General features: G+C 37.1%; 2 protein-coding genes across 5 annotated transcripts in view; one reads left to right on the plus strand and one right to left on the minus strand.

Annotated features, from left to right (window-relative positions):
• Positions 1-469: 469 nt before the first annotated feature.
• Positions 470-10905, minus strand: hibadhb (3-hydroxyisobutyrate dehydrogenase b). The gene is made up of 8 exons (XM_077209174.1): positions 10787-10905; positions 10018-10178; positions 9768-9877; positions 8846-8967; positions 3555-3688; positions 3382-3458; positions 3080-3236; positions 470-1526 (listed from the first exon to the last, which is right to left on the minus strand). The coding sequence occupies exons 1-8, from the start codon at positions 10854-10856 to the stop codon at positions 1368-1370; spliced, it is 990 nt and encodes a 329-aa protein (XP_077065289.1). The 5' UTR covers positions 10857-10905; the 3' UTR covers positions 470-1367.
• Positions 10906-11491: 586 nt separating this feature from the next.
• The window catches only part of tax1bp1b (Tax1 (human T-cell leukemia virus type I) binding protein 1b), a 32795-nt gene continuing 20232 nt past the window's right edge, over positions 11492-24054 (plus strand). For 2 of the 4 annotated variants that reach the window (XM_077209177.1, XM_077209178.1), the window contains exons 1-2: positions 11654-11765; positions 18520-18716. In XM_077209177.1, the coding sequence (XP_077065292.1) occupies positions 18540-18716 (177 nt within the window). In that variant the 5' untranslated portion in view covers positions 11654-11765; positions 18520-18539. Of the gene's footprint in view, positions 11766-18519; positions 18717-24054 lie in introns of all 4 variants that reach the window. The other 2 variants (XM_077209175.1, XM_077209176.1) reach the window with 2 other exon arrangements.

The following is a 24054-nucleotide window of genomic DNA, read 5'->3' on the forward strand; positions in this document are numbered from 1 at the left end:
GAGAATATGAGACGGCAAAGAAAAGTTCTGAGGGTGAAGGGAGAAATAGGAGTAAAGAAAAACAAGTCAGCAAGTAAGAGAGAAAGTGAGAGAGTGAAAGGTCATGTCTCGACTGTATCATAAGCTTCATGAAGCTGTGACCGAAGCCAGCCGGGGCACAGAAACAGATATTACACATTTATTTATAGTTTTACTGGGTTCCAAACCTTGAAATTCACAAACCGTAACCCTTTTTGTCTTTGAAATACAAAAGATGATTTTTTTTTGTCCACATGAAAGTCAGTGGGGTCTAATGTTGTTTTAGACCTCATCAGCTTTCATTGTACAGAAAAAAACAGCTTCAAAATATCTTCTTTTGTGTTCAACAAGAAAAATAAAATGCAGGTTTGGAACAAGAGTGAGAAAATAATAGATTTTTTATTTTTGAGTGAACTTTCCCCTCAAGTCCAACAAAAAAATTACAATGATGTCCTTGATGTGACTCATCTTTATTGTGCAATGTGCATGTTACCTGCCACAGAATTCAAGGTGAGGCTTCATAAAGCATCAAAAGACATTCCACTGCATGCGACCTTGAGAAGAGGAGGAGACCAGATCAAATGTGCTGTGTTGAATCACTTTCAACTGGTTAGCTACATTCATTAATTGTAAACCTGGCTTAGGTTCCTGGCAATACCACTTCAGTTTCCAGGTTTTTAAAACCCTTGGAGTTTATGTACAAATGAAACATTGGTGTTATATGAATGTGTATTCATGCATCAACACGCCACAGTCTTAACGTCAAATCAACAGATATGTCCTGCTTTAATTTCCAGTTGTTTTAAATTTACATGAATAGGATGTAGATCCAACACCACTTACAATTACATAAAGTAGCCAACCCCAAATATGACTCAAAAGACACATTAAGAACATAACTAAAATTGTACATATTCAAACCTGTTTGCTATCAGAAAGCTTTAAGGAGTGTAATAGCTGATCTGAGCTTTTGAGAATGAAATGTTACATTTTTAATCTTTCTTTAACCTACATAACAGCCACATAGGTAAGAAAAAGTAAGAACAAAACTTCAATTCACAGCATCTCTTCAATTGATTGGTGGATTACTAATTGTACATGGTGGGCCCACATGAGTAACATTATTCCAACAGAAACTTACAGCCTCAAACAAGTACAAACACACAGTCTTTTCAATCTACACATGTATTCATTCATTAATTCATTCATTCACTCAATCAATCATTCATGGCTCCCAGCACATGCATGCCAATGAAATCACATAGTTGGGTCAAAGTTTTGCAAGTCAGGTCATGTGCAAGGCAGGTAGTGCTGGGTAAGGCTGTGGAAGGGGCATAGAGTGTTGCCATCTACTGGCCCTCCTCTTCTCGAAGGAACTGGAAGACAGATGAGAAGTCTTTGCTGGCGTAGCCGCGTGCGGACATCATACGGTAAATCTGATGGGCCAGAGAGCCCAATGGCACTGGGGTCTTTGTGTTGGTTGCTGTATTCTGAGCAAGTCCCAGATCCTGAGGATAAATGTTAGTAAAAGTCAATGAAGGACGTGCATAACTACACATTTTAAAAAATAACTAGCAAGTAGGTGGCCTCAATTGGATTCCCCATAAGACGCATTCTTGCATTTAAAAAAATAAATCCTGTTTGAGCAGAATATGGGATCGACACAATTTTAAAAAGTAGACCAAGTTTAACATGCCATGTTAAAAATAACTGCTTAAGGCCCCAATTTACTCACGGCGAAGTTGTTTTTTGTTCTTTGTTTAGGGGTGAAACGAAGTCCTAAATAAGTGACCTACAATATACTGTTATCGAACATCTGATGCCGCCCACTCTGATGACAGCGGTGTTTAGATGAATATGTAAACATGTTCTGTGCGTTTTCCTCTCAATGACAAACACACAACAAAATTAAGACGGCAAGCATTTAAATAAAGCTTAAGATCATAGCAACGTGTATATGTTTGCACGAACTCTACAGCACTCCAGTAAAGTCACGTCACGTTTATTTATATAGCACTTTATTTAATAGATATAGCTTAAAATCAAACAGCTTTTCCGTATTAAACATTAAAAACGAAGTCAGTGTCTCGTTTCATCAGAAGCACAACTTAATTTTCTAATGTAATGCAGCTCTGCAGTGCGTTCTTGTTTTCACTCATGGACGTCTGATCTCTGAACAGGCCAAATGAACCAGAAAAGATTTCCACGTGAAAGGTGGCGGAGCCTCCACGCACACCAACCTAATACGTAATCGCCACAGACCAATGGTAGTACAAAGGTGTTTAGCAGTCAGAGAGAAATATTCCGGGAAATTCGCTTTGGCAAGCAGTTTCGAACTCCCGAAACAAACTTTAAACAACAAACTGATGTGACGTCATTTTGAACAAAATCAGGCCGAAAAGATTTCGATTGAAGTATATCGGGGACTTTAGTCTTAGCCTCAGACGTCTGATAAATATAGTGCACAAAATTGGAAACACTTCAGGAGTTTCAAAGTCATCTGAAATCTACAGGATTTCCGGGAGACATGTCGCGTTCTTTAACGGTCCACCTGGAAACAAAGCAATTGTGATGCCAAACCCCCTCATGGAAGAAGAAATCAGTCGTGTTTACAACCGTGACAATGAGCACTTATCAGGATCAACTGAATGCTGGATTTTCAAAAGTATGTGAATTTACGGCTCTTTAAATGCATCCAAGAGTTTGACATGCTGGTCTGTTATTGTACGGACACCGATGTTACATTTTCTTGCCCCTAAACATGACGTTGAACAAAACGAACTGTGATTGGTTGCTTTACATGTCAGTCAGAAGGCATCTGGGCGGTGCTACGCCAATGAAAGCTGCAATGGAGTCCAGACCTTCTGCCGTCAGTCTAAAGGTCTGGCTAAGCGAGACTACACAATGCTCAACAACATTGGGAAACATGATACAATAGCATGAATGTGTATGAAAATAGCAGTGAACAATACACAAAGTAAACAATACACAGTACGCAACCAGCACCACCTCTAAAATTATCACAAAAAGTTAATAAATATATTTTTATATGAAAGCAAACCTTGGCCATTAGTGTAGTTCCAAAGCCACCCTGGTAGTTGTTTGCTGAGGGCACTCCCTCCATCACTCCCGGGACAGGGTTGTATGTGTCACTTGACCAGCAGCGGCCAGAGCTCATGTTCAAGATCTTTGCAAGAAGCTTCGGATCAAGCCCTAATCTGTGATTGCACAAAGTAATCTCCAATAAATAATAATAATAAAAAAGAGGCTAAAAAGTACAATCTGTAGCAAGAGTAACAGCATCAAGATAGCTGCATTATTGAAGTCATTCACTGAATCAAGTAATTCAACTGTAAACTACACCTGATTCCCAAGTTCATGGTCTCTGCTGTTCCAATCATCCCAATGGCCAGCAGCATATTGTTGCAGATTTTAGCTGCCTACAAATAAGGAAGAAAGATTATGAACCCCTGGTCAGCATAAATCAGCACCTTTCCAAAAATGCCACTATATTCTTAATCACATCCTGTTTGTACCTGTCCAGTGCCAACTTGGCCACAGTACACCACATTAGCGCCCATACAGGTCAGAAGCTCCTGGGCTGCATTGAACTCCTCCTCTGGCCCACCCACCATAAAGGTGAGCTTACCTGAATTGGCAGCACCAACACCTGAGAAAAATAAATAAAACAATGCAAATCATTCATATTACACCTAGGCCTGGTTTCGCAGACAGATTAAGCCAGGACTAAGCCTTAATTCAATTAGGGTATTTAAGTAGATTTTATAAAATTTGCCTTTGAAAAAAAAAAACATTACTGGTGTGTATCTTCAGACAAAACAATGGCACTGATATTGTATTTTTTACAAGATGTAATATAAGTCTCAGGTGTCCCCAGAATGTGCCTGAAGTTTCAGCTCAAAATACCCCACAGATTATTTATTAAACTATGCTTTAAATGCCCATTTTTGAGTGGAAGAAAAAACATGCTGCTTTCATGCATGTATCTTTAAATGCAAATGAGCTGCAGCTCTCCACCCTGCTTTCCAGAAGAGGGCGGAGCCTTTACAGCTCGTGCCTCGGATATTCTGCCAAAAACTAACAAAACATGCTCACGTGACATTGCAGTTCTTCATCGTCATGAAAGTTTATTATCTGCGCGCGTTTTAAAATCATATCAGTCTAAACTTCTGATGTATGGTTTTCTGAGTGCACACATCTGAAGCAAGCGCACAGAGCTGGCTGTCAGATGGTGCGTCCCATGAGTATTAAACCAAGTTCTCTTTCACAACTTATTGCGCTAATACTGTCAAATCACAAAGTTCACAAACAGCTAGTAAAGAAATCGCATGTGTATATTAGATCTGTGTTAAAGTGAAAGCAGCGTAATATACAGTACCTACTGCTATATATGCTGTTAATATGAATCAAACAACTAAAGAAAAAAAGAAAATGACTCACTGTTGTTGATTGAATAACTTTAGTAGCTTTAATAAGAATACATTTCTTACTTGAATGCTGCTGTTAAAAGCTCTGGCGAGGAGATAAACATGGCGGACTGTGTACAGTTCATTCAGGACGGGGTTTATGCTAATAGGGTAGAGTCCGTCAGCAGTCATGGGCGGGGCCTAAGCATTTGTGACGTCACTGCATAGAAACTGCAAACAACTTGTTCTTAGACACTGCTTATGATTTATGGTGATTCAAAAAAAGAGCGGGTGGATTTTTATCATTAAAGGGTGGTTGTGTACACACACTGCCGACACACATTTATGTTTAAACACCATGTAAAAGTGAATTTTGCATAATAGGTCCCCTTTAAGATATGTCATGCAAGTTGCTAACGGTTAAAACAGCTCAAACAGGAAGTATGACTGACTTTCTTTTGCAGAATACAAAATAAGGCATTTTGAAAAGTTGGAGCTGTTTTTTCCCCCAAGACGTACAGATTTGTATGAACAGAATTAAGCCTTTATTCACTCTGAAATAACACTGACTACATCAAACCTCATTGGTTCTTGGTTTCACATGACCAAGCATGACATTAAGTTTGTGTAACCATATTTGATGTTAGCTGACATTTTAGGTTTGTATCCATTTAGATGTGATTGTCTTTGTTGTTTAGATTCTTTTGAGCTAATTAACTATTAAATTTGTATTTGTTCCTCAGACAAAGTAATTCTTAGTCACTCCAGAAGACGTCGTATGGATTAATGTTCTTTTTGGAACTTGAAAATACTAGATGATAGACGCCAGTGACTTTAATTGTAAGCTCAAAAACAGCTGAAACATTCTTCAAAACAACCTAATGTTCTAAAAAAAAAAAGTCTGTACAAGTTTGGAACATGAAGGCGAGCAAATGATGCCAGAATTAAATTTTTTGGGTGAACAAACCTTTTAAACTGACACACAAGTTCCACAGAAGAGCATTGTAACAAATGCATTGGATCTGGAGATTAAAAAGTGTCATTGAAATGACCAATCAGAGAATGAGCAAATCAACTGCATGAACAAGTGCCTAAATTAATTGGTGACTATGGTCCTAATGTGATCGTTTCCACATCCCACTAGTAACCCGTTTTAAGCCTAAAAGTTTGAGAGGACGGGTCTTTAAAATGTAACACCATCACAGTGCCCCAATTACTCTTAGAGGGGAAAGTTCTATAAATACACAAGCACTTCACCATCTGCCGTGAACACAGACATGCATGACGTCAGGGACAGTTTGTTGTGGCTCACGTTTCATTAAGCCTCCTTCACAGGCGCTAACATGGAGCTGGGAATAATGTCTGGAGGGTCTAAGTAAAGAGAATGAGCAGGTCTGTGGATTTCTTATTACTGTTTCACAAACCAAGAGCGGGTCCAACGGTATGTTAGCCAAACCCCACTGACGCATATGAATTGGGAGAGGCAACAATTTAAGGAAAGCAAACTAAAAGCACATTGTTTTTATGTGCCCAAAGACCAGAGGGAACAACTTCCTGATTAAAAAGGAGGATCGTCATAAAGCACAAACTAGCTGTTGACTGAGTTAAACATTTCTTGTAACGCGACAACACATGCAGTTTTCACACCTCAGTCAAGTTTATAAGAGGCACACAGATTTGAACACTGAGAAAAGTTGGTGTACAGTACATCACACTACACAGCCAATTCTAATTGCTATTTTAAGTTCATATGAATGTATATTACCCTATTTAAAGAATAATTGTTGTAATGGTATATAAACGTTCCTTTTAAACGGAACTAACTCTCTCAGGCTATTGTCACATGCTTTCGGGTTTGTAGTCATGTCAAATAGTTATTCACTCCCCCATTCTTCAACACTGAATGATCAAGGAAACAGAGAATTAACTCCAGCCACTTTCCACTAGGCTCCAATTTTTATACATTTTATAAATATATATTTTTCTGTTTATGCCACGTTGTACAATATTTTTTGGGTTAAAAATGAAAAAGTAAAAATAAACAAACCCCAAAATTATGGAAAGCACAATGTTTTTGTTTTTGTTGTGAGTACTGTACACAAATAAAAACAGACCCTTTACAGTTTCAAAAGAGGTCTTAGGCTGTTTTCACACCTATAGATAGTTTGTTTTTGTTCCAAAACAGGGACTTAACCTGTTACAATGTTGCATTTTCTTCTTGGTTTGGTTCACCTTTACAAGGCAACCTTTCAGAGTGTACCAAAATGTATTTATGCAAGTCACATGCGAGTACTGTCCTCTTATTGGTCAGCGTTTCCTCTGCGTCATCAATCAAGATGATTGACAAGTTCGCTCCATGAGCTTATTGTGGCTTTATTTGTAACATTCGAGACACGTAAACACTATACGAATGTAGACGTCATTCCCGCTGTTAAATTCTAAACTACATTCGCATTATGGAATCAAAATCATGGAATTGTGCCGATGCGTGTAGTGGAAGTCTCTCTACTACACTCGAGTGATGAAATACTCTTGTCCGGAAAATGGGAAGCCTCAGGTACCGCTTCATTTGCTGTCTCAGCATGGGAAGGTGAAGTAGATACATTCTCACTCATCTTTCCAGCAATTTCTTGAAAAAGCATAACATTGAACTTTGTGCATCTGCCATTGTCAACGCACGTTAATGAACTTTCACTGCACGTTTTATTTTTCATTATTCTATTTATTTTGTGCTTTAATAACAATATATATGCTTTTCAGTTTTGTAGCTAATTGGGTCCAAATACCTTTTGTTTTTAATAAAAATTAAGTTATTAAAAATTATGCAAGAGTGCATTCGGTTTATGCTTTGTGCCTAACACACCAAATGAGACTGAACTGTACCAACTACCAACTGGCTAAATGCTGCCAGGTGTCACAAATTGTAATTTGCACTACGGTCCGTTCAAAATCAATAGGAAAAAAAAAACTAGTGTTGGGGATTTTTTTTTTTTCCCCCAGTTGTACAAAACTTGTATCGAACCATGACCCCTAAAACGATGTACGTACCGAACCGTGACTGTGTACCGCTACACCCCTAATAGGCACATATTAACAGACAAAAGAAAATAAAAAAAAGCTTTGCCCTGTTGAAAGTCAACAGTTGTGATATCAATCACTGCTAGTGCCAATGAACGCCTCAATCTCACACCAACAATACAAAGTTATACAATACAAAGCAACAGAATACCTTCACAACATTCAAAGATTGTGAAGAAAAGATAAAGGGATAACTACTTTTGTATGATAAATCAAATCAACGAATACGATAACCGAACTGTAAAAGCAACACTAGTTCAGGAATGACTGGAAAAACAGTTCTTTCCAAATACTGTTTAGCTTAAAACTGCCCCAACCAGGATGAGTGTAGAAGTGGACAAAAATCTCAGTTAAGCAACTAGACTAGGATGCTCAAAGAAAGTTGACCTTTTGAGGCTACAAAGTGGACAGAAATAAAACTAAGGCTTGATTCATTCTCGGTCCAGTTAATTTCACTTTCCTCAGTTCGCAAACCTCACTGCTGCCCTTATTGGTCAAGACCTATCTTTATGAAACTGAGTCTACTTGTCTTGGTAACGACATAGAACAAAACCTTTGTTTGGCCAATTGGCACATTAAATTATTTAGGTCAAAATTATCCTATATTGATTATTGAAGAATGTAGACCTGCACAGATTCACAGAGTGTCCCCAAATTTGCAAACTAAGTGCTATTCTTCACTATCTTATACTGTAAACAGAGCAGGGTGTTCACACTGAAATTTCAGAAAATTCAAATACCCAGATGATTTGAGCACAAAATGAAGTGTGGAGCGTTGAACTCTGACATAGATTTCCTTGTGTAGCAAAAGGGGAGGGGCTACCAGACTCCAATGCTTGAGGACAAACTAACCTCATTAAAAAAAAAAAAATAGAGTATACAGTGCATAGTAAAAGTGCACAGTGTATAAATATATTTAAATGTATATTTGGCAATTAAATATAAATATTACATTTATCTTTAGCAAACTACACTGTTGCAGCTGTGAATAGAGCAAGGACTAATAAAAGCCAGAGAATGGTTATGATTAGAATTGGAACTGGAATTCCACTATTAACACGAACCTGTGATTTGCAAAAACCACAATGTTTGAATTGGAGCCAAAGATTTGTACTTGTACCTCTTCCCAGACAGTGACTAGTTTCGTAACTGTGACTATGGGTGTGTGATTTATGAAACCTTAACAACATTGTCTACACTTACATATGTGGTTTGTGTGCAGTCAGGGTTCAGATCAAGGCTACCACATACAACGTGAGTTACTGAATCTACGGCTGCCCTTCGTATGATGTTGGAAAGGAAGTGAGTTTTTGTCATCTCACCTCCAGACACTGGGGCATCCATAAAAACAGCTCCCACTTTCTCTGCAGCAACTGCCATCTCCTTGGAGACAGCTGGATCAATAGTGCTGGAATCAATGAGTAGGGATCCCTTCTTCACTTTCCTGTTGAATAAAGATTTTCGAATACAAGACCTGTCCGGTACGGAGTACTTTGTACAGTACAAAGTTTCTCACCACAATCAATTCAGTTCAACTCAATTCCATTTAATCTGGATATTAAATTCATAAACCCTATGAAATCAGTTTAAAACTTGTAAACTAATAATCGCTGGCTTCCGGCAATGGCTGATGTAGGACGTATGATGAAGGCGTAGTAGTTAGAAAAGAAAACGCCAGTCAAAAATTTGAAGTCTAAAATGTTTAAAAGAAAAATGTCGGAGGATTTCGATAAAAGAGAAGAGGAGTCACTCTGTCATACATCAGTTCAGAAGTCACCGTTCCACCGGTACTCGACACTCAAGCGTACGGCCGTTGCTAGAAGCCAGTGATTATAGTTTATGTACAGTCTATGGTTTTAATATAAATATTTTTCTTAAAAAAAAAACTGTCGCTTTGCTTCAAAAGGCATTTATTAACCGACTGGATTCGTATCATATGGATTACTTTTATGATGAATGGTAGAACTTTTAGACTTATTTTTCAATGCCATTACAAAGCTGGGAAGAACCAGGATATTATTTACTATAACTCAGATTGTGTTCGGCTGTCAAATAAGTCATATACTCCTAGGATGGCTTGAGGGACAGTCAATTATGGGATTTCAATTTTTGGGTGAACTGTTCCTTAAGTTTGGCTGAATGGTTGGATTTGACTTTTCTTAAACTCAGGAATTAAGTTAGTTTCCTTATTAAACGGATGTTCAAATGTCGATTATTTAGCCTGTACAGAAAGCATGTTCTTACTTCAGAATACCATTTGTGCCTGTATACACATCTACAACATTGGGGCTGGAGGGAAGCATTGTGATGATACGATCTGCCTTGTCCGCCACATCCGCAGGGTTATCCAGGATCTGATAACAGAGCATGAACAGTCAGAGAGGCTCATCCAAAGGAAATACTAAGATGTAATCAATCATACGAAGCATGTACATCATGGTTTTAAACGCAAGTCAGATGTGACCAAGTAACGTTTTATGTCCGTTATCCTGACCTGAGCTCCAAGCTCCTGTAGCTCTTTGCAGGACTCTGGAAATACATCTGAGGCTATCACTGGATATCCATGTTTTATAAGGTTCTTTGCCATTGGGTTTCCCATGTTCCCCAGGCCAATGAAGCCCACCTGGGTTTTAGAGGCCATGGACCTGATGGAGACTAAGAAGAGACATGAATTATCCATTTAGTGTCAAATTTAGAATATCACATGGGATATTTTAGCATTTAACATTTGACTGTACCAGATTAAAATAATCAAAATAAAATGAGCATGTTGATCAAGAGGCTGACATGTCAAAATTAAGATTTTATATTAAACATTTCCTGTTAAAAAAGTAAGCTATTAAAACAGATCACAAGAGCTCAATTAAAAGATTTTATACTTTATATTATATTTATATTACTTGAATCTGAAGTATGCTTTGTCCCTTTACAATTTGCTATCTGTTTAGATTAACTTGATTTATTAATGACATATTACATCTCACTCCCACATTTATCAGAAAAGACTTTTTAGCAAATGCAACAAATTAACAACCGTCCATAATTTAGTTCAATGGCGGCAGATTCTGGTGACATTTAGTAGTAAAATTGTCTACTTGTGTTTCAGTGACATTACACCGCCTGTGACTTTAGCCTAACAGCTATCGAGCGCTCCCAGTGCATTGCATTATATCAGATGTTGCTGCACGGAAAATATGCATGGAAATCCACAGTAGCAGAAAAAGACAAACAATTATTATAGGATAACATTGCAAACACATTACCCTGCACGGCGCTGACATGGTTATGACACTTTCCTACTAGACACCTCGAACCCCTTAACAGAGCGGCCATGCTGCTTCGCTCTTGACCTTCGACTACAAGTGAAGCGATTGGATAATCGATGATTGACACATGTGCCTCCATACGTTTTATTCAGCTAGGATCTCTTCATCCAATGGCATTCAAAGGAAGGCGGGACATCCTCAAAATCTCATAATAGATTTATATAGGACATAAATAAATAACTTGTAACTGCCTTTATTTAGTCTGTTATTGAATTAATCTCAAAAAACTGTAATTATTTGTATTTAATAAAAAGGTTTTTACTGCTTTTCTATTTTTTAATCGTACATGCAAAGAGATGGAAACATTTGTCTTATTGCTCCACTAACATTACTCACTTTTTGGACATATAACTCGTACATAATTTATAAAACAACGCGAGAATACTGAATATGTTCAGGTTACTTGATAAATATAAACGTAACTTAGAGTTTGAGTACATGTTGACAGTCATGTAAACTTAGGCCTAATATAAGATATTGCTAGTCACGTTTCTATTACTATGTGCCAATGTTAATTTATTAGTGAAAAATGAGCCTAACGGAAGTTATAACTAAAAAACCTCAGTAATTGTAGTTTTGTTGTTTTTGTTATTTGTTTAAAATATATATATAAAAATAATTATGAAAACATGAAACATTTGTACAGTTTAAGTCAGTGGTTTATCGTATAATAACGGAAGCACGCCTAACTAAATGCTTTATCGTCCCTAACATAATAAACATAAATAATTTTTCTAATGGTAGTTTCATACGTTAGTCATAGCCTGGTGATGGTCGAAGATATGTGTGTGGTGTTGTTATTGTGTTGTTCCGGGAAACCACTGACACGGACAGACAGGGGATGTACTTGCGCTGAGACTGGAAAGTGCGTCAAACAGTGCTGGGCTTTTTTGTGATACTTCAGCGTTAGAATGAGGTATTGTGCCGTCTTTTTATTTACTTCTATTATAGGTCTGTATGAGTATTAGTCTTTCCTATCTACTATGATTTTATTAGTCTAACTTGTAATATAATTTTGAGCTCTGTTTTGGTGAAAAACAGTTGGTCGGGGGCATGATACGGGTTATTTCTTAACGATCGGCCTCACACTTTGACTCGACTTAAGATATGAACTGATCTATTTTTATAGAGAAATAAATAGTGAATACGATGTTGGTTTGGGATGATTAAACATTGATTAAATGACAAAAGCTAATGAGCTGTAATTGTCTTGACATTATGGTTTGTTATTGTTTAGCCAGATGGCTAAAACCTGCTAGCAAGCTACATCGCTAACACCAGCTTAGCTAGTATAGAAACTTGATGTATAGACTATATTTGGTATAAATATACATAGAATATATATTCTGTGCGGAATATCGTTTATTAAACTAACTATTTTTTTATCGTTACAACATGATAAACACTAAAATTAAGTTAAGTGTCCGTGCCAGTAATTTCGGCCTAATAGAAACATTAATGCCTAAAACGGTAGTTTTGAGGTACATCGTTTTTTGACAGTCATATAAACGTATAGCTAAATAATTGGTTGCTATTATCTAATGTCATACTTTTGTTTGTGTTGTGGCAATAATCGTGTTGTGACGACCTTTGGATTGCCAGGCAAATTAGTTTCACGGAAGTTATAACTAAATTGCCGCAATAAATGTAAGTTAGTTTTGATGTCACAGGGCGCGTATTGTGTAAACAATGAAAACGTGAAGCGTTTTACAGTTCCAGTTAGTAATCACGTCACGAATGACGTCACTACTCGGCTAAAGGTAATCATATTTTTTATTTGAGAAAGGAGTTATTATTTTTATGCGCTATTGTCGGAAGTTTTCACTCGTTCGCATGCTGAAATATGTCGTGTGTAAAAATAACCGATTAATTTTTTTGTAGAGCTCAGCTGTTTTTGAAGGCTTGACCGAGTCTCTGTAGTGTCAGCAAATCCATGCTCTGCTGCTGCACTTATCATACATACGATTATGTTGTTTCTTTCTTAAATAAGAAAAACATATGTGACAGTTTAGTGAAGTATATGAAAATAAGGTTTTTATGTACATCACGTTTACAATTATTTTTCACCTAATGCCTACAAACTAGTAAGGTAAACCACTACACACAACTTTGTTCTCTGCCACTGAAATTTTTTTTGGGATTCACCATGATTACAAAACAAATGACTCTATCTTATCAGTGTGGCTAGTGTTTACTGTTCACAACCACGCAGAAAAAAACCCCTTGACAATCAGCAGACTCTGTTCATTCCTTACTGAGTCATCATTTGCATATGAGCGTGAGACATAGCGAGCATTTCGGTCAAACCTTAAAAAAATGGTACATTTCCTAGTGTTTGATAGATGTGGTAATAATTGTGTAATAATTTTACCCAGTTACCTTAGTTACAATAAATGCAGTTTGCATTTAATACATTATTATATTGATATGTTTTAGGGTTAGTTTGCCCAGAAATTAAAATTATCCCATAATTTACCCACTCTCTCAAGCCATCCTAGGTGTATATGACTTTCTTCTTTCAGCCAACCACAATCAGAGTTATTTAAAAAAATATCCTGTCTCTTTCAAGCTTTAAGTAATCATATAGCTCCTATATAGGGGGTTAATACAGGCCTTCTGAAGCGAAGCGATGCATTTTTGAAAAATAATCCATGTTTATAACTTTATAAACTATAATTACTGGCTTCTGGTAATAGCCGTATGCAAGTCGAGTTCCGGCGGAAGAGAGACCTCTGACCCGAAGCATGACATTAGGGCTGTGGCGGTGGCAGTTGTTTACCACCGCGGTAGTAATGGACCAACCACCGGCATTGGTTGGGGGTGTTTTATATATATATATATATATATATATATATATATATATATATATATATATATACACATTTTGAAATATTATAATAATAATAAACGTAAACGAGGCTCATTTCGTAACATACATGCGTGTTTATTTGAGCACTTCCGTCAATGAAACATTACACTAAAGCCTGTAAAGCATTGAAATAAATATCAGTAAATAATATTAACTTATTTCTACTTTACCACAGTAAAGAATGCGAATATAATAGGCCTACTTTAAAGCGAACCAAAGGAAGAAACTTTTATAATCCCCTGTGAAAATGGGTGAGACGTGAGTGAAGATTTGGGAAAAGAAACAAGAGATTTCATTTCCAGTGGAATAACTAATGGAATAGTGTTAAATTCGCTGATAATCGGTTGACCAGATCGCAAATCAGAATACTAAGCCAACAAAGCTTAGTCTACATTTACGGCTCACACACAACTCTCTCATATGTCACAAATCCAAACGTTTGGCTGCGATGCAACATTTAATTGCTAACCTATTATTTATTTTGTAAACAAATCCTTCAGCATCATTAGTGTTTCAGTGTCACATGATCCTTCAGAAATCATTCAAATATGATGAGTTTCTGCTCAAGGCACATTTATTATTATTATTATTATTATTATTATCAATCTTGAAAACAGTTTTCCCAGGATTCTTTGATGAATGAATAGAAAGTTCAAAAGAACAGCATTTATCTGAAATAGAAATCTTTGCTCTGAGAAAGTCGCTTCAAAAACAGCACGCGCTAGTACTGATTTTGTTTGCGTCTTATTGCGCTTGAATGGTTTAATAGCAATTGAATGAGTGATAGGGTGTTCATATCGTTTTTTACAGTCTATGGTTCATATACTTTAGCTCGCTCAGCCAAAGGATGACAGAAAAAAATCATCATTAAACTAAAATGAACTAATTTTCATAGATTCTTTTAGGTAGATATTGGAACACGAGTGAAGAACAAAGCCTTATTTACATAATGAATAATAGTTTAGCAACCAAATGTTTGGTCGTGAATATGGAAACATTTGGATTTGTGCCGAATGAGAGAGTTAGCCTACGTGAACCCAATGCCGTTTCAATTTTACTTTAAATAAATTAATTTTGGCTTGATGTTTAGATATTGTTTATAATAGGTTAGGGTTAGCATTTATCAACGTGCAATCATTCGTACGATGGGATTGGCAGCGTATAAATGTTTCATGAATCACATGTGAACCCTGACTTCAGATGAAGTTTATGTGCTCATTTCTACGTTGGATTGATAAAATGAGGCCCAATAACTTTATTTGTCATCTTTAAAACTTTGCAAACCTTCACGTTCACAAACTGTATTACACACTGCATGAAAGGTAATATTAGAAAAAGCATAAAAGGGGCACTTTTAACCTCCTGAGACCCTGCAACCTCATATTAGGACATCACATTTTTGGTTGTGTGCAGCATAATACTTAATTCTGTGTAACTGAAACATGTTTTTCACAAACGAGGACACTTACACTGCCATCTGGTGGGGTCAGAAGAGAAAAAAATTTAACACAAATAATTTAAAGATGGCGGAGAACACAGGTCACATGTCACGCAGCCACACCAGACCAAAACATCCACAAGATAAAAAATCAAAAAAACATTTCGTTGTTGATTCTTGTTAAGTAATGCATAGTAGTGTTGTATGATTAAAATGGCATGCACATTTGACAGACTTTTATAACAATAAAGATTTACTATGCTGCTAAAGTTGATGTCCACATATGTGGACATTGGGACTTAGCTTTGTTGAAAATGTATAAGATGTTAGCAAAAAAAATAAAATTTGTAGTTGCATTGAGCTTCGTGACGCACACTGGCTCACTCACTCGAGACACACACACACACACACACACACACACACACACACACACACACACACACACACACACACACACACACACACACACAAACACAAACAAACAAACAAACAAACAAACAAACAAACAAAGAGATTTGCACTTTGTTACACAATGGTGTATTGATTGTTTCCCCAGTGTTCACATATGTGGACATCATTTTTTTTTTTCAAAAAAAGCTTCATGTTCAAAGATAATATTTGGTTAATATATGTATTGGTCCCTCCTAACCCCAAAAAGCTAGAAGAAATCTAAAATGCACACCAATCAAAACTCAGGTCTCAGGGGGATAAAGTTATGATAGACCCACTGTCCTCGCATGAGGACATCCTTTTATGCAAAAACTACTTCCTGTACAAAAACTAATTTTAGTTATTATACTTATTAGGTCCTACTTATCCCAAATAGCAAGAACAATTATAAAATGCACACCAGGCAAACTCTCGGGTCTCAGGAGGTTTTAAAAAAAACTTTTAAAAGATTTCACAACCATGTTTCCTGGTTTCATGACAACACAATATATTTATTAAAACAATAAAAAATCAAGCATTATTAATGTCAGCTTGCATCATGATGTTCCTATTCTCATACTTCATTCATATAAGGTTAATCAAGTCCAGGCAGGCCTACCTGAGTTTTATAGTTTTTAAATATATAATTTTAGATAATTATGCATTAGGGAGCCTATTATTAAGCCTACTTAATTTATTTAAGACACAGTAAGCATCAATTACATTTGATATCAATTACATTGTTTGATCTCAGATGCAACGGTGTAAAAGGTTATTTTGGTATTTGGTGTCTATCCAATGTTTTGCCTAGTTCTTGATTTGGTATAATCTCTTGCAATTATAGATATCCAATCAAAACTTTGTTCTTTAAACCACCTTCCAAAGACACATTTTTAGAATGTGATGAAACTGTTTGAGTATTGATAAGCAACCCTCTTCAATGCAAGTAAATCACTGGCATGTGAGACAAAATTTGAATTAGAGGCTAAGTATAAGTTTATACTTATAAGTATAATTTTCACTCGCCTGGAACACTCTGTGCTTGAGAGTTTCGCTCTCTGTCTTTAAAGCGCACTCTTGTAATTGATCTCAAGGTCAGTGTATTTGATGCACCACAACAGTTTAATAGTGTGTATTGTTGCTGTTTTAGCACTAAAAAAGATCTGCAAGGTTACAAAGCTCAAAGTCCATTCCAAACGGAGATATTTTAGTTAACAGAATTCCGCTTTCAAGAACTACAACGAACGGCTTGTTTGGACTACAACATGATTTTTCCAGATCTTCTGAAGTCATAATGTTACTCATTTAAATAATCCAAGGGACAAGGCCTGGTTGGGCTGCATTCGAGAAGACAGTGTTGTTGCCGCTATGTCGAAGAGATGCTTTTTTCCCAAAACTCATTTGTTTGACCTTCCTAAGGCTGATAAACGTAGAGAGGTTAATTTATTTTAAACAGTGTTCCTGAACATTAAAATCCCAACGTTTATCTGTGTGCTGCACATTTTAAGGAGAACAGCTTATTTTCTATTTCTTTTGTAAGCTCTCGCTTTTGTTGGTTCACCGCTCCTTAGGAAAATTAACCATGGTTTTGTGATCGATTACTATTTGAATTAACTTTTAATTAATAAGTTACTTTTAAATAATACGTTTTCTAACAAATATATCGATTAAATGGTGGATAACATATCTTTAATGAATAAGATAATTACAAAAAAACACACCACTCTAAAACGTCCTGTGAAATCTGTGCTTGCAAAGTTTTCTTTAAGATTTATTTGCATGAAATCCGTTCTTCACGATCCTCTTGTTCGTTAACATTGTCAGGGTCTGAATCGGGCTTGAATGGGTTAGACGCTAACCTCAATATTTACACTAGTGAAAAACTGGCAGTTATGGAGGGGCGGGACATTTCCTGAACATTAGGTCATCTAACCAATCACAGCACATTTAGCATTTCAGAAGGAGGAGCTTCATTGAAATCGGCGTGTTTTGAGCCAGAGTGGGGAGAGAGGTGCTGTAATAATGTAAAATATGTGAAAAATAATGCGTTTTTTTAACAATCAAGCATGAAAACATTCTAGTTCACCTCAAAAACAAAATTAAGATTTTGTAAAAGGGCATAATAGGACACCCTTAAGCACAATAAAATGCGAAAGAGAACTTAGTTCAGTACTGTGAAGGTGTGTGTGACTGTGCTTCAGGTATACTTGCTCAGAAAAGCTTAAGTAAGAACACCGGCAAGGAATTAAAACGTATGCAAATAAAAACATTTCGGGATGGTGAGAAACTGCAATATCACGTGAGCGCAACGCAACCTACCGCTCTATTGCTAAACGTGATGTGAATGTATGTCGCAGTGTACAGTATGTTGGGACGGGGGTGCCAGAACTGCAACTGATACTATGAAACGATGTGAAACGTTACTACGATCTTTCTTTAAAAGCAGATCATGGAGACATTTTAATCGTTCATGATCTATAATCGTGATATTGCACACCCCCCACCTAAAAGGGTGTTCATGATTCTTGAACTCTTCATGTTTCTTTTTTCTCTCACATAGTAAAACAAAGTTACACTCAAATCAATATTTTGTATCAGTTTCTTTATTTATTTGGTAACAAGTGGGCGTATGTTCAGTCAATAACAGACCCAGTGTACTTGCTTCAGGATCATTTTACAATAATATACCTGGATGATCGTCTTTTACTTGTGTGTGATTTTGAATTTTTTTTATTTGTACAGCAACAACAATTTAACAACTCGAATTTAAGTGTGAAAATAGGGAAACCAAGGTGTCAGTTATATTAGTGGCATTGACTGATTCATAATGTTACCTAAAGACATTCACCCTATATTACTGAAGAATCTGGCACAGAATATTTTAAGGTGTTTCTTCTCTGTTTCACTTCTCTTACGGGTCCTGTCTTCCCACAGACACAGCTGCTGATAGACAGATGGCTTTATTCCTGGAGGGGACAGTAGCAAGCAGCACCATGGAAACGTCCAATTTTGCCCATGTCATCTTCCAGAATGTGGGGAAAAGTTACCTTCCTCATGCAGCATTAGAATGCCATTACACCCTCACGCAGTTCATTAAACCAAATCCAAAGGATTGGGTCGGCATATTCAAGGTGACACTTGCTTTCATTTTGCCTCTGTTTTTACCTTGTTTTTCTGCCATGTTCTGTACAATTCTTGAATATGAAGTTAAGTATCTACCAAGAGAAGTATAGATAAGAGATCGTAACTTCACTTGGCTTCTTATGTTTCATCTCATCACCATTCCACCTTTAAACAAGGCACTGCTACTTACAATTAAGATTCTCCAAAAAATTTAAATAGACTATTTCTCTCTCAGCGAAAGTAGTGGTGGCCACTGAGGCTAAATGTGAAATTGGCTGTGCCTTATAAAATATAATATTTGATATCCAACTATCCAATTATATTCAACTAAATTATATAATGCATATATAAAGTGAAGTATTAAAATTCAAATATTTCAGTCAACCCAGTGTTAACCTGTTGGGCTTTCTGGACCTTCACTTATTTCACGGCAATTTTCAAATCAGCCAAGTTGGTTTTCTACCATTTTATAGGAAGCATGTGAGATGTTCATGCAACTCTAACGTCTTGATTCCATTTTCCCATCTTCAGTTTCCACAGTGTGAAAATTACAAGGCCCTGCCGTCATATTTGGCAGTGTAATATTTGGGGAGCTGCCATTACTGGTGCTTAACATAATATTGGATTTACTGGTGGTCACTTAAATGTTTCCTGCTGTAAATGATTTTCAGAACCATATTTCACTTTAGTCTGACCCAGAACATCATTTTAGATCATATAACTGATGTTATAAAGTAAACTAAATGTCTGCGCTTGATGCATACTACATTCCGGTTCTAAAGCAGGCTATATAGCCAGGTCAGTTCTCTTTTCCCTGCAAGCCATTCATTTGTTCGTCTTCAATGGTTTTTGAGGAAAATGTTTGGTCACACTTTAGTTTAGGATCCGATTCTCACTATTAACTAGGACTTTTGCCTCAATAAACTCCTAATTATTGCCTATTAATAATTTAGTAGGATTAAGGGATGTAGAATATGGTCATGCAGAATAAAGCATTAATACATACTTTATAAGTACTAATAAACAGCCAATATCCTAGAAATATGCATGCTCATAAGCATCTAGTTAATAGTGAGAATTAGACCTTACACTAAAGTATTACTAAATGTTTTTATGGAGAGCTCATTCGGAAATCAATCTCTTTTTAAACCTAAAGAAAATGTGCTGCGACTCCCTGAACCAATGGGGTATGCATGTCTTGTTCACGTTATTCGGGAAAAACTGTGAATCATATCCAGGAAAATCTCAGTCACCACCAATCTCAGTTTCCCCTTCTAACAAGGTTTTCAACAAGTGAGCATGAACATTTACTACCCGCTTGTATAACAGAATGCGGTTTGAGTATTTGTGAAAGATCTTGGCAGTTTTCTCGGCAGTGAAAAACAACAACAACAAAAAAAAAACTATAAAATATTACAACCCACTGGTAGTTTGAAAATTACACTATGTTGGCACAAAACAGTGAGTCATGCCGGAGTGTAGTTGAACGCGAATGTGGTCATGACGGTGTGCACGGGAATGAAATATGTGGGTTGGCAGAATAAGTGGGGTATTTTGGCTCCGTCTCTGCTTTCTGGAGTTCCCCAGCTACTGCTGGATGAGTGAACATAAAACAAACTGTATTCACAGCATTATGGATGTGAACTCTACGATGAGAGGAAATAAAAGAGAACATCTGACTGCTGTAGGTTAGTGGAGGGGGAGTTGAGTGTGGTCACTGTCAGGGTTTAGTATCTGGGTTCGGATCCGACCAGATCAAAGTGGTGATTTAGAACTTTTTACGTTGCGTGTGATATAGTGAGTCTGATGAAGCTGTTTTATGACCAGCTGTCAGGAAGGCTTCTGCTTCTCAGCAGCTCTATTACATTGTGGCCAATGTTCTTGATTAAAAGATACAATCCCACCCCCCATGAGAAACAGGTACCCCTTTTAAATCTTTGGAAGGTGAGTTAAAATCTCCAAAGTCCACGGACCATCTGATGCGTATTACACAGAAGAGTTCTCTGAAATCACCAGTTTGGTTCTGATTTAACTTTGTGTTTGTCAGGTTCATGCCATTTAAATTATTCAAAGATGTTTAAAGTTTTGCTCAAGTAGTAAAAAACAATATACCCTTGAGCACTAAGTCGTATATTTGATTTCAAATGAATGAAATATATGAATGAATGAAGATCTCTGATTCACAAGCGGTAGATTTGAATCCAATTTTAATTTGATTGGATTCAATTCTGTATCATTTTGGCATATTCAATTATAAGATCTGTTTTTCTTACAGGTGGAAATAAAAATTTCTTTCACTTTATGCTGTAAATTATTCAGAGAACCTTCTAATGTGGTACATTACAGAAATATTAAATATTATTTCCACACATCCATATATACATATATTTGACCACTAAGGGGTTCTTAACTGGAAGAAGCTACGAGACTTTATGGCGATAGTCAAATATCTGGTTTTGAGAGGTTTAGGCTACGTTCACACTGTCAGTTGTTACTTACAGGTGTGACTCTCAATGTCCCGTTCACACAGGAACTTACAGTAGTGTCGAATACTGTCTGTATGTGCAACGGTAACAGTGACCAGAGTAATATCAAAGATTGCTACATCCATAAAACTGAAAAGTCTTTGACACAACAAGAGAGTCCAATCATCCACGTGTTCAGCCAGCAAATCTCCATTAAAGGTTGTATCAGTGATTTCTGGCCCCAAAATAAATGTCTAATCTTTCCTAACGATCCGCTAGCTGCCCGCCCCATAAGCATGCCGTCCAAAAACCGCGTCTCTGTAGGCAGCCTAGGCTCTGAGATCTCCACACAAAAACAAATGGGTACAACCACCACTCAAAGCCAAAATAAACAGTGTTCCAACCAATCACTGGCAGGGGCGGGTGTTGCTCCGATTTCGCGTCCAGCCGTGCACGAGCGCAAAACCTCACAACACCCGCCCCTGTCAGTGATTGGTTGGAACACTGTTTATTTTGGCTTTGAGTGGTGGTTGTACCCATTTGTTTTTGTGTGGAGATCTCAGAGCCTAGGCTGCCTACAGAGACGCGGTTTTTGGACGGCATGCTTATGGGGCGGGCAGCTAGCGGATCGTTAGGAAAGATTAGACATTTATTTTGGGGCCAGAAATCACTGATACAACCTTTAACCTACTGCAGCTTTTATTCCAGTCTGGTTTCGTTCACACAGCAAGGGTTTTCCTAGAATGTGGTTGTGGGCAGGACTTAAAAACAGGGGAAAAAATCAATCGCTTCACCATGAGCTAAAACCTCGTAACTCCAGCGTTTTCTTCACTCAAAAAATAACAATGTTTGTAATGGCTAATATTTGATGTATTTGAGGAGCAGAGTGTCTTAGTTTGGTATTTGCCAATACAGCCTTTTATAACACCATATTTTGGCCAAATGTATTAAACGCCCACGTAGCTACAATAAACTTTGTATCTTGCAAGTTGATGAAAACGTAATGAGATCCGCTTACCGTCTCAGATGCGATCGTTCTAATGACTGACAAAACACAAATCTCTGACGTTCACAGGCGAAAAACCTTAACTCCATTTGAGCATATTTCCTGAATAGTAGCTGTACTACACTAACCTGCAATTTTGCTGATTTTAAAACGCACAACATGCTTGATATTAATCCGCCATTGATTTTCACTTAAAGCTCTAGTAGGTAGCTTTTGTAAACAAATATTTGTTAAAACTCTCATTATGTCCTGAAAGTAGAATATGAGACAGATAATCTGTGAAAAAAATCAAGCTCCTCTGGCTTCTCCCTGTGGTCCTACTGCCATTTGCAGAAATACACCGCTCCCGGTCAGAAACAACCAATCAGAGCCAGGAGGAATGTCTTAGCAGTGTCAATCACGCTCGTGTACGCGCTGATCACCCCTCTCTTGCGCAGCGCGAGCGCGTACCGTCGTTCGTGACTCTCCTGTTCAAACTCGTTCATCTAAATGAACGAATCTTTTTTCGAGTCATTTCGTTCATTCAACGAACGAAATGACTCGGAAAAAAGATTTGTTCATTTTGAACGAGTCTTTTTCAGAGTCATTTCGTTCATTCAACGAACGAATGACTCGAAAAAAGATTTGTTCATTTGGATGAACGAGTTCGAACAGGATAACGAACGTGCATCACAGAACAGAGCAAGGCGAGCATTTGTGCTTATAAAACTTAAAGTTTTTTATTTATTTTTGAAATGACCGATCGTTTCACTAGATAAGACCCTTATTCATCGTCTGGTATCGTTTAAAACCCTTTGAAGCTGTGCTGAAACTGTCATTTGGTCCTCGAAACGTTTGTGTCCAATTGAAGTCCATTATATGGAGAAAAAGCTTGGAATGTTTTCATCAAAAAACTTAATTTCTTTTTGACTGAAGAAAGAAAGACATGGACATCTTGGATGACATGGGGGTGAGTAAATTATCAGCAAAAGTTTTTTTTTAAAGTGAACTAATCCTTTAATGTTATCTTAGTAGCTATAACTTATAGAAAGAGTGCAACCTTATAAAGTTACATGTATTGCAAAATACATAATGATTTAAGGACCAAGTTTGTAGTCAAAGTATGGGCAGGCCATAGTCAATGTAAAGCATATTGTTGATGTTTCGTCCCTATTAGTGAATGTTCCATAACTGTTTATAATCCGCCGTCATCGGTGGTCCTGCTTACTAGCCTGCGCGTTCACGGCAGGCTCCGCTGTGGGGGAGGAGCTGTGGAGGGAGGAGCTGTAGCGTAGCAGAGAGCAAGGGGGTTGGACCTGTAAGTTGTACTTGTTCAAATTTTCAGGCTAAGTTAACATTTTCTCAAAACTCCCTACTGCAGCTTTAAATGTAATGTTTTAACGGTTGGAGACATATCCTTGGAAAAACTCCTGAGATCCAAAAGCTAATGTCAGTGCATTGCCACTACTTGCCTATGATGATTAGACAATTGAACGCTGGCATTTTGCTCACGTTGGATGTGAAAATTTGCAAGTGTGAGTTTGGTGTGAAAAATAGAATTCGGTTATCACTCCTGTAAATAACTGAACAGTGTGTGAACGTAACCATATTCAGACTCAAATGCAGGACAGACAACCATATTCTGCTGCTGTGTGAACGTGGCTTTTAGAGTGTACCAGGGAAGCTCCTACTTTTGAGTTGTGTAATCGTTGTTATTATTATGACACATGTGATCACATAAGATTACAGTTAGGGAAGTTTGAAAGGCTTTGACAGAGAAATCCACTAATCTTCTGTCATGTTTATTATGCTTGAAACTCTGAAAGCCAACATATATTCGACTCCACTCGAAGGCCACAATATATATCAAATGCTGATGCAATTCAGATACTAAAC

The sequence above is a fragment of the Siphateles boraxobius genome, unplaced genomic scaffold, assembly GCF_051911475.1.
Source record: "Siphateles boraxobius isolate OS27281-9 unplaced genomic scaffold, OSU_SipBor_1 12, whole genome shotgun sequence".
NCBI lineage: Eukaryota > Metazoa > Chordata > Actinopteri > Cypriniformes > Leuciscidae > Siphateles > Siphateles boraxobius.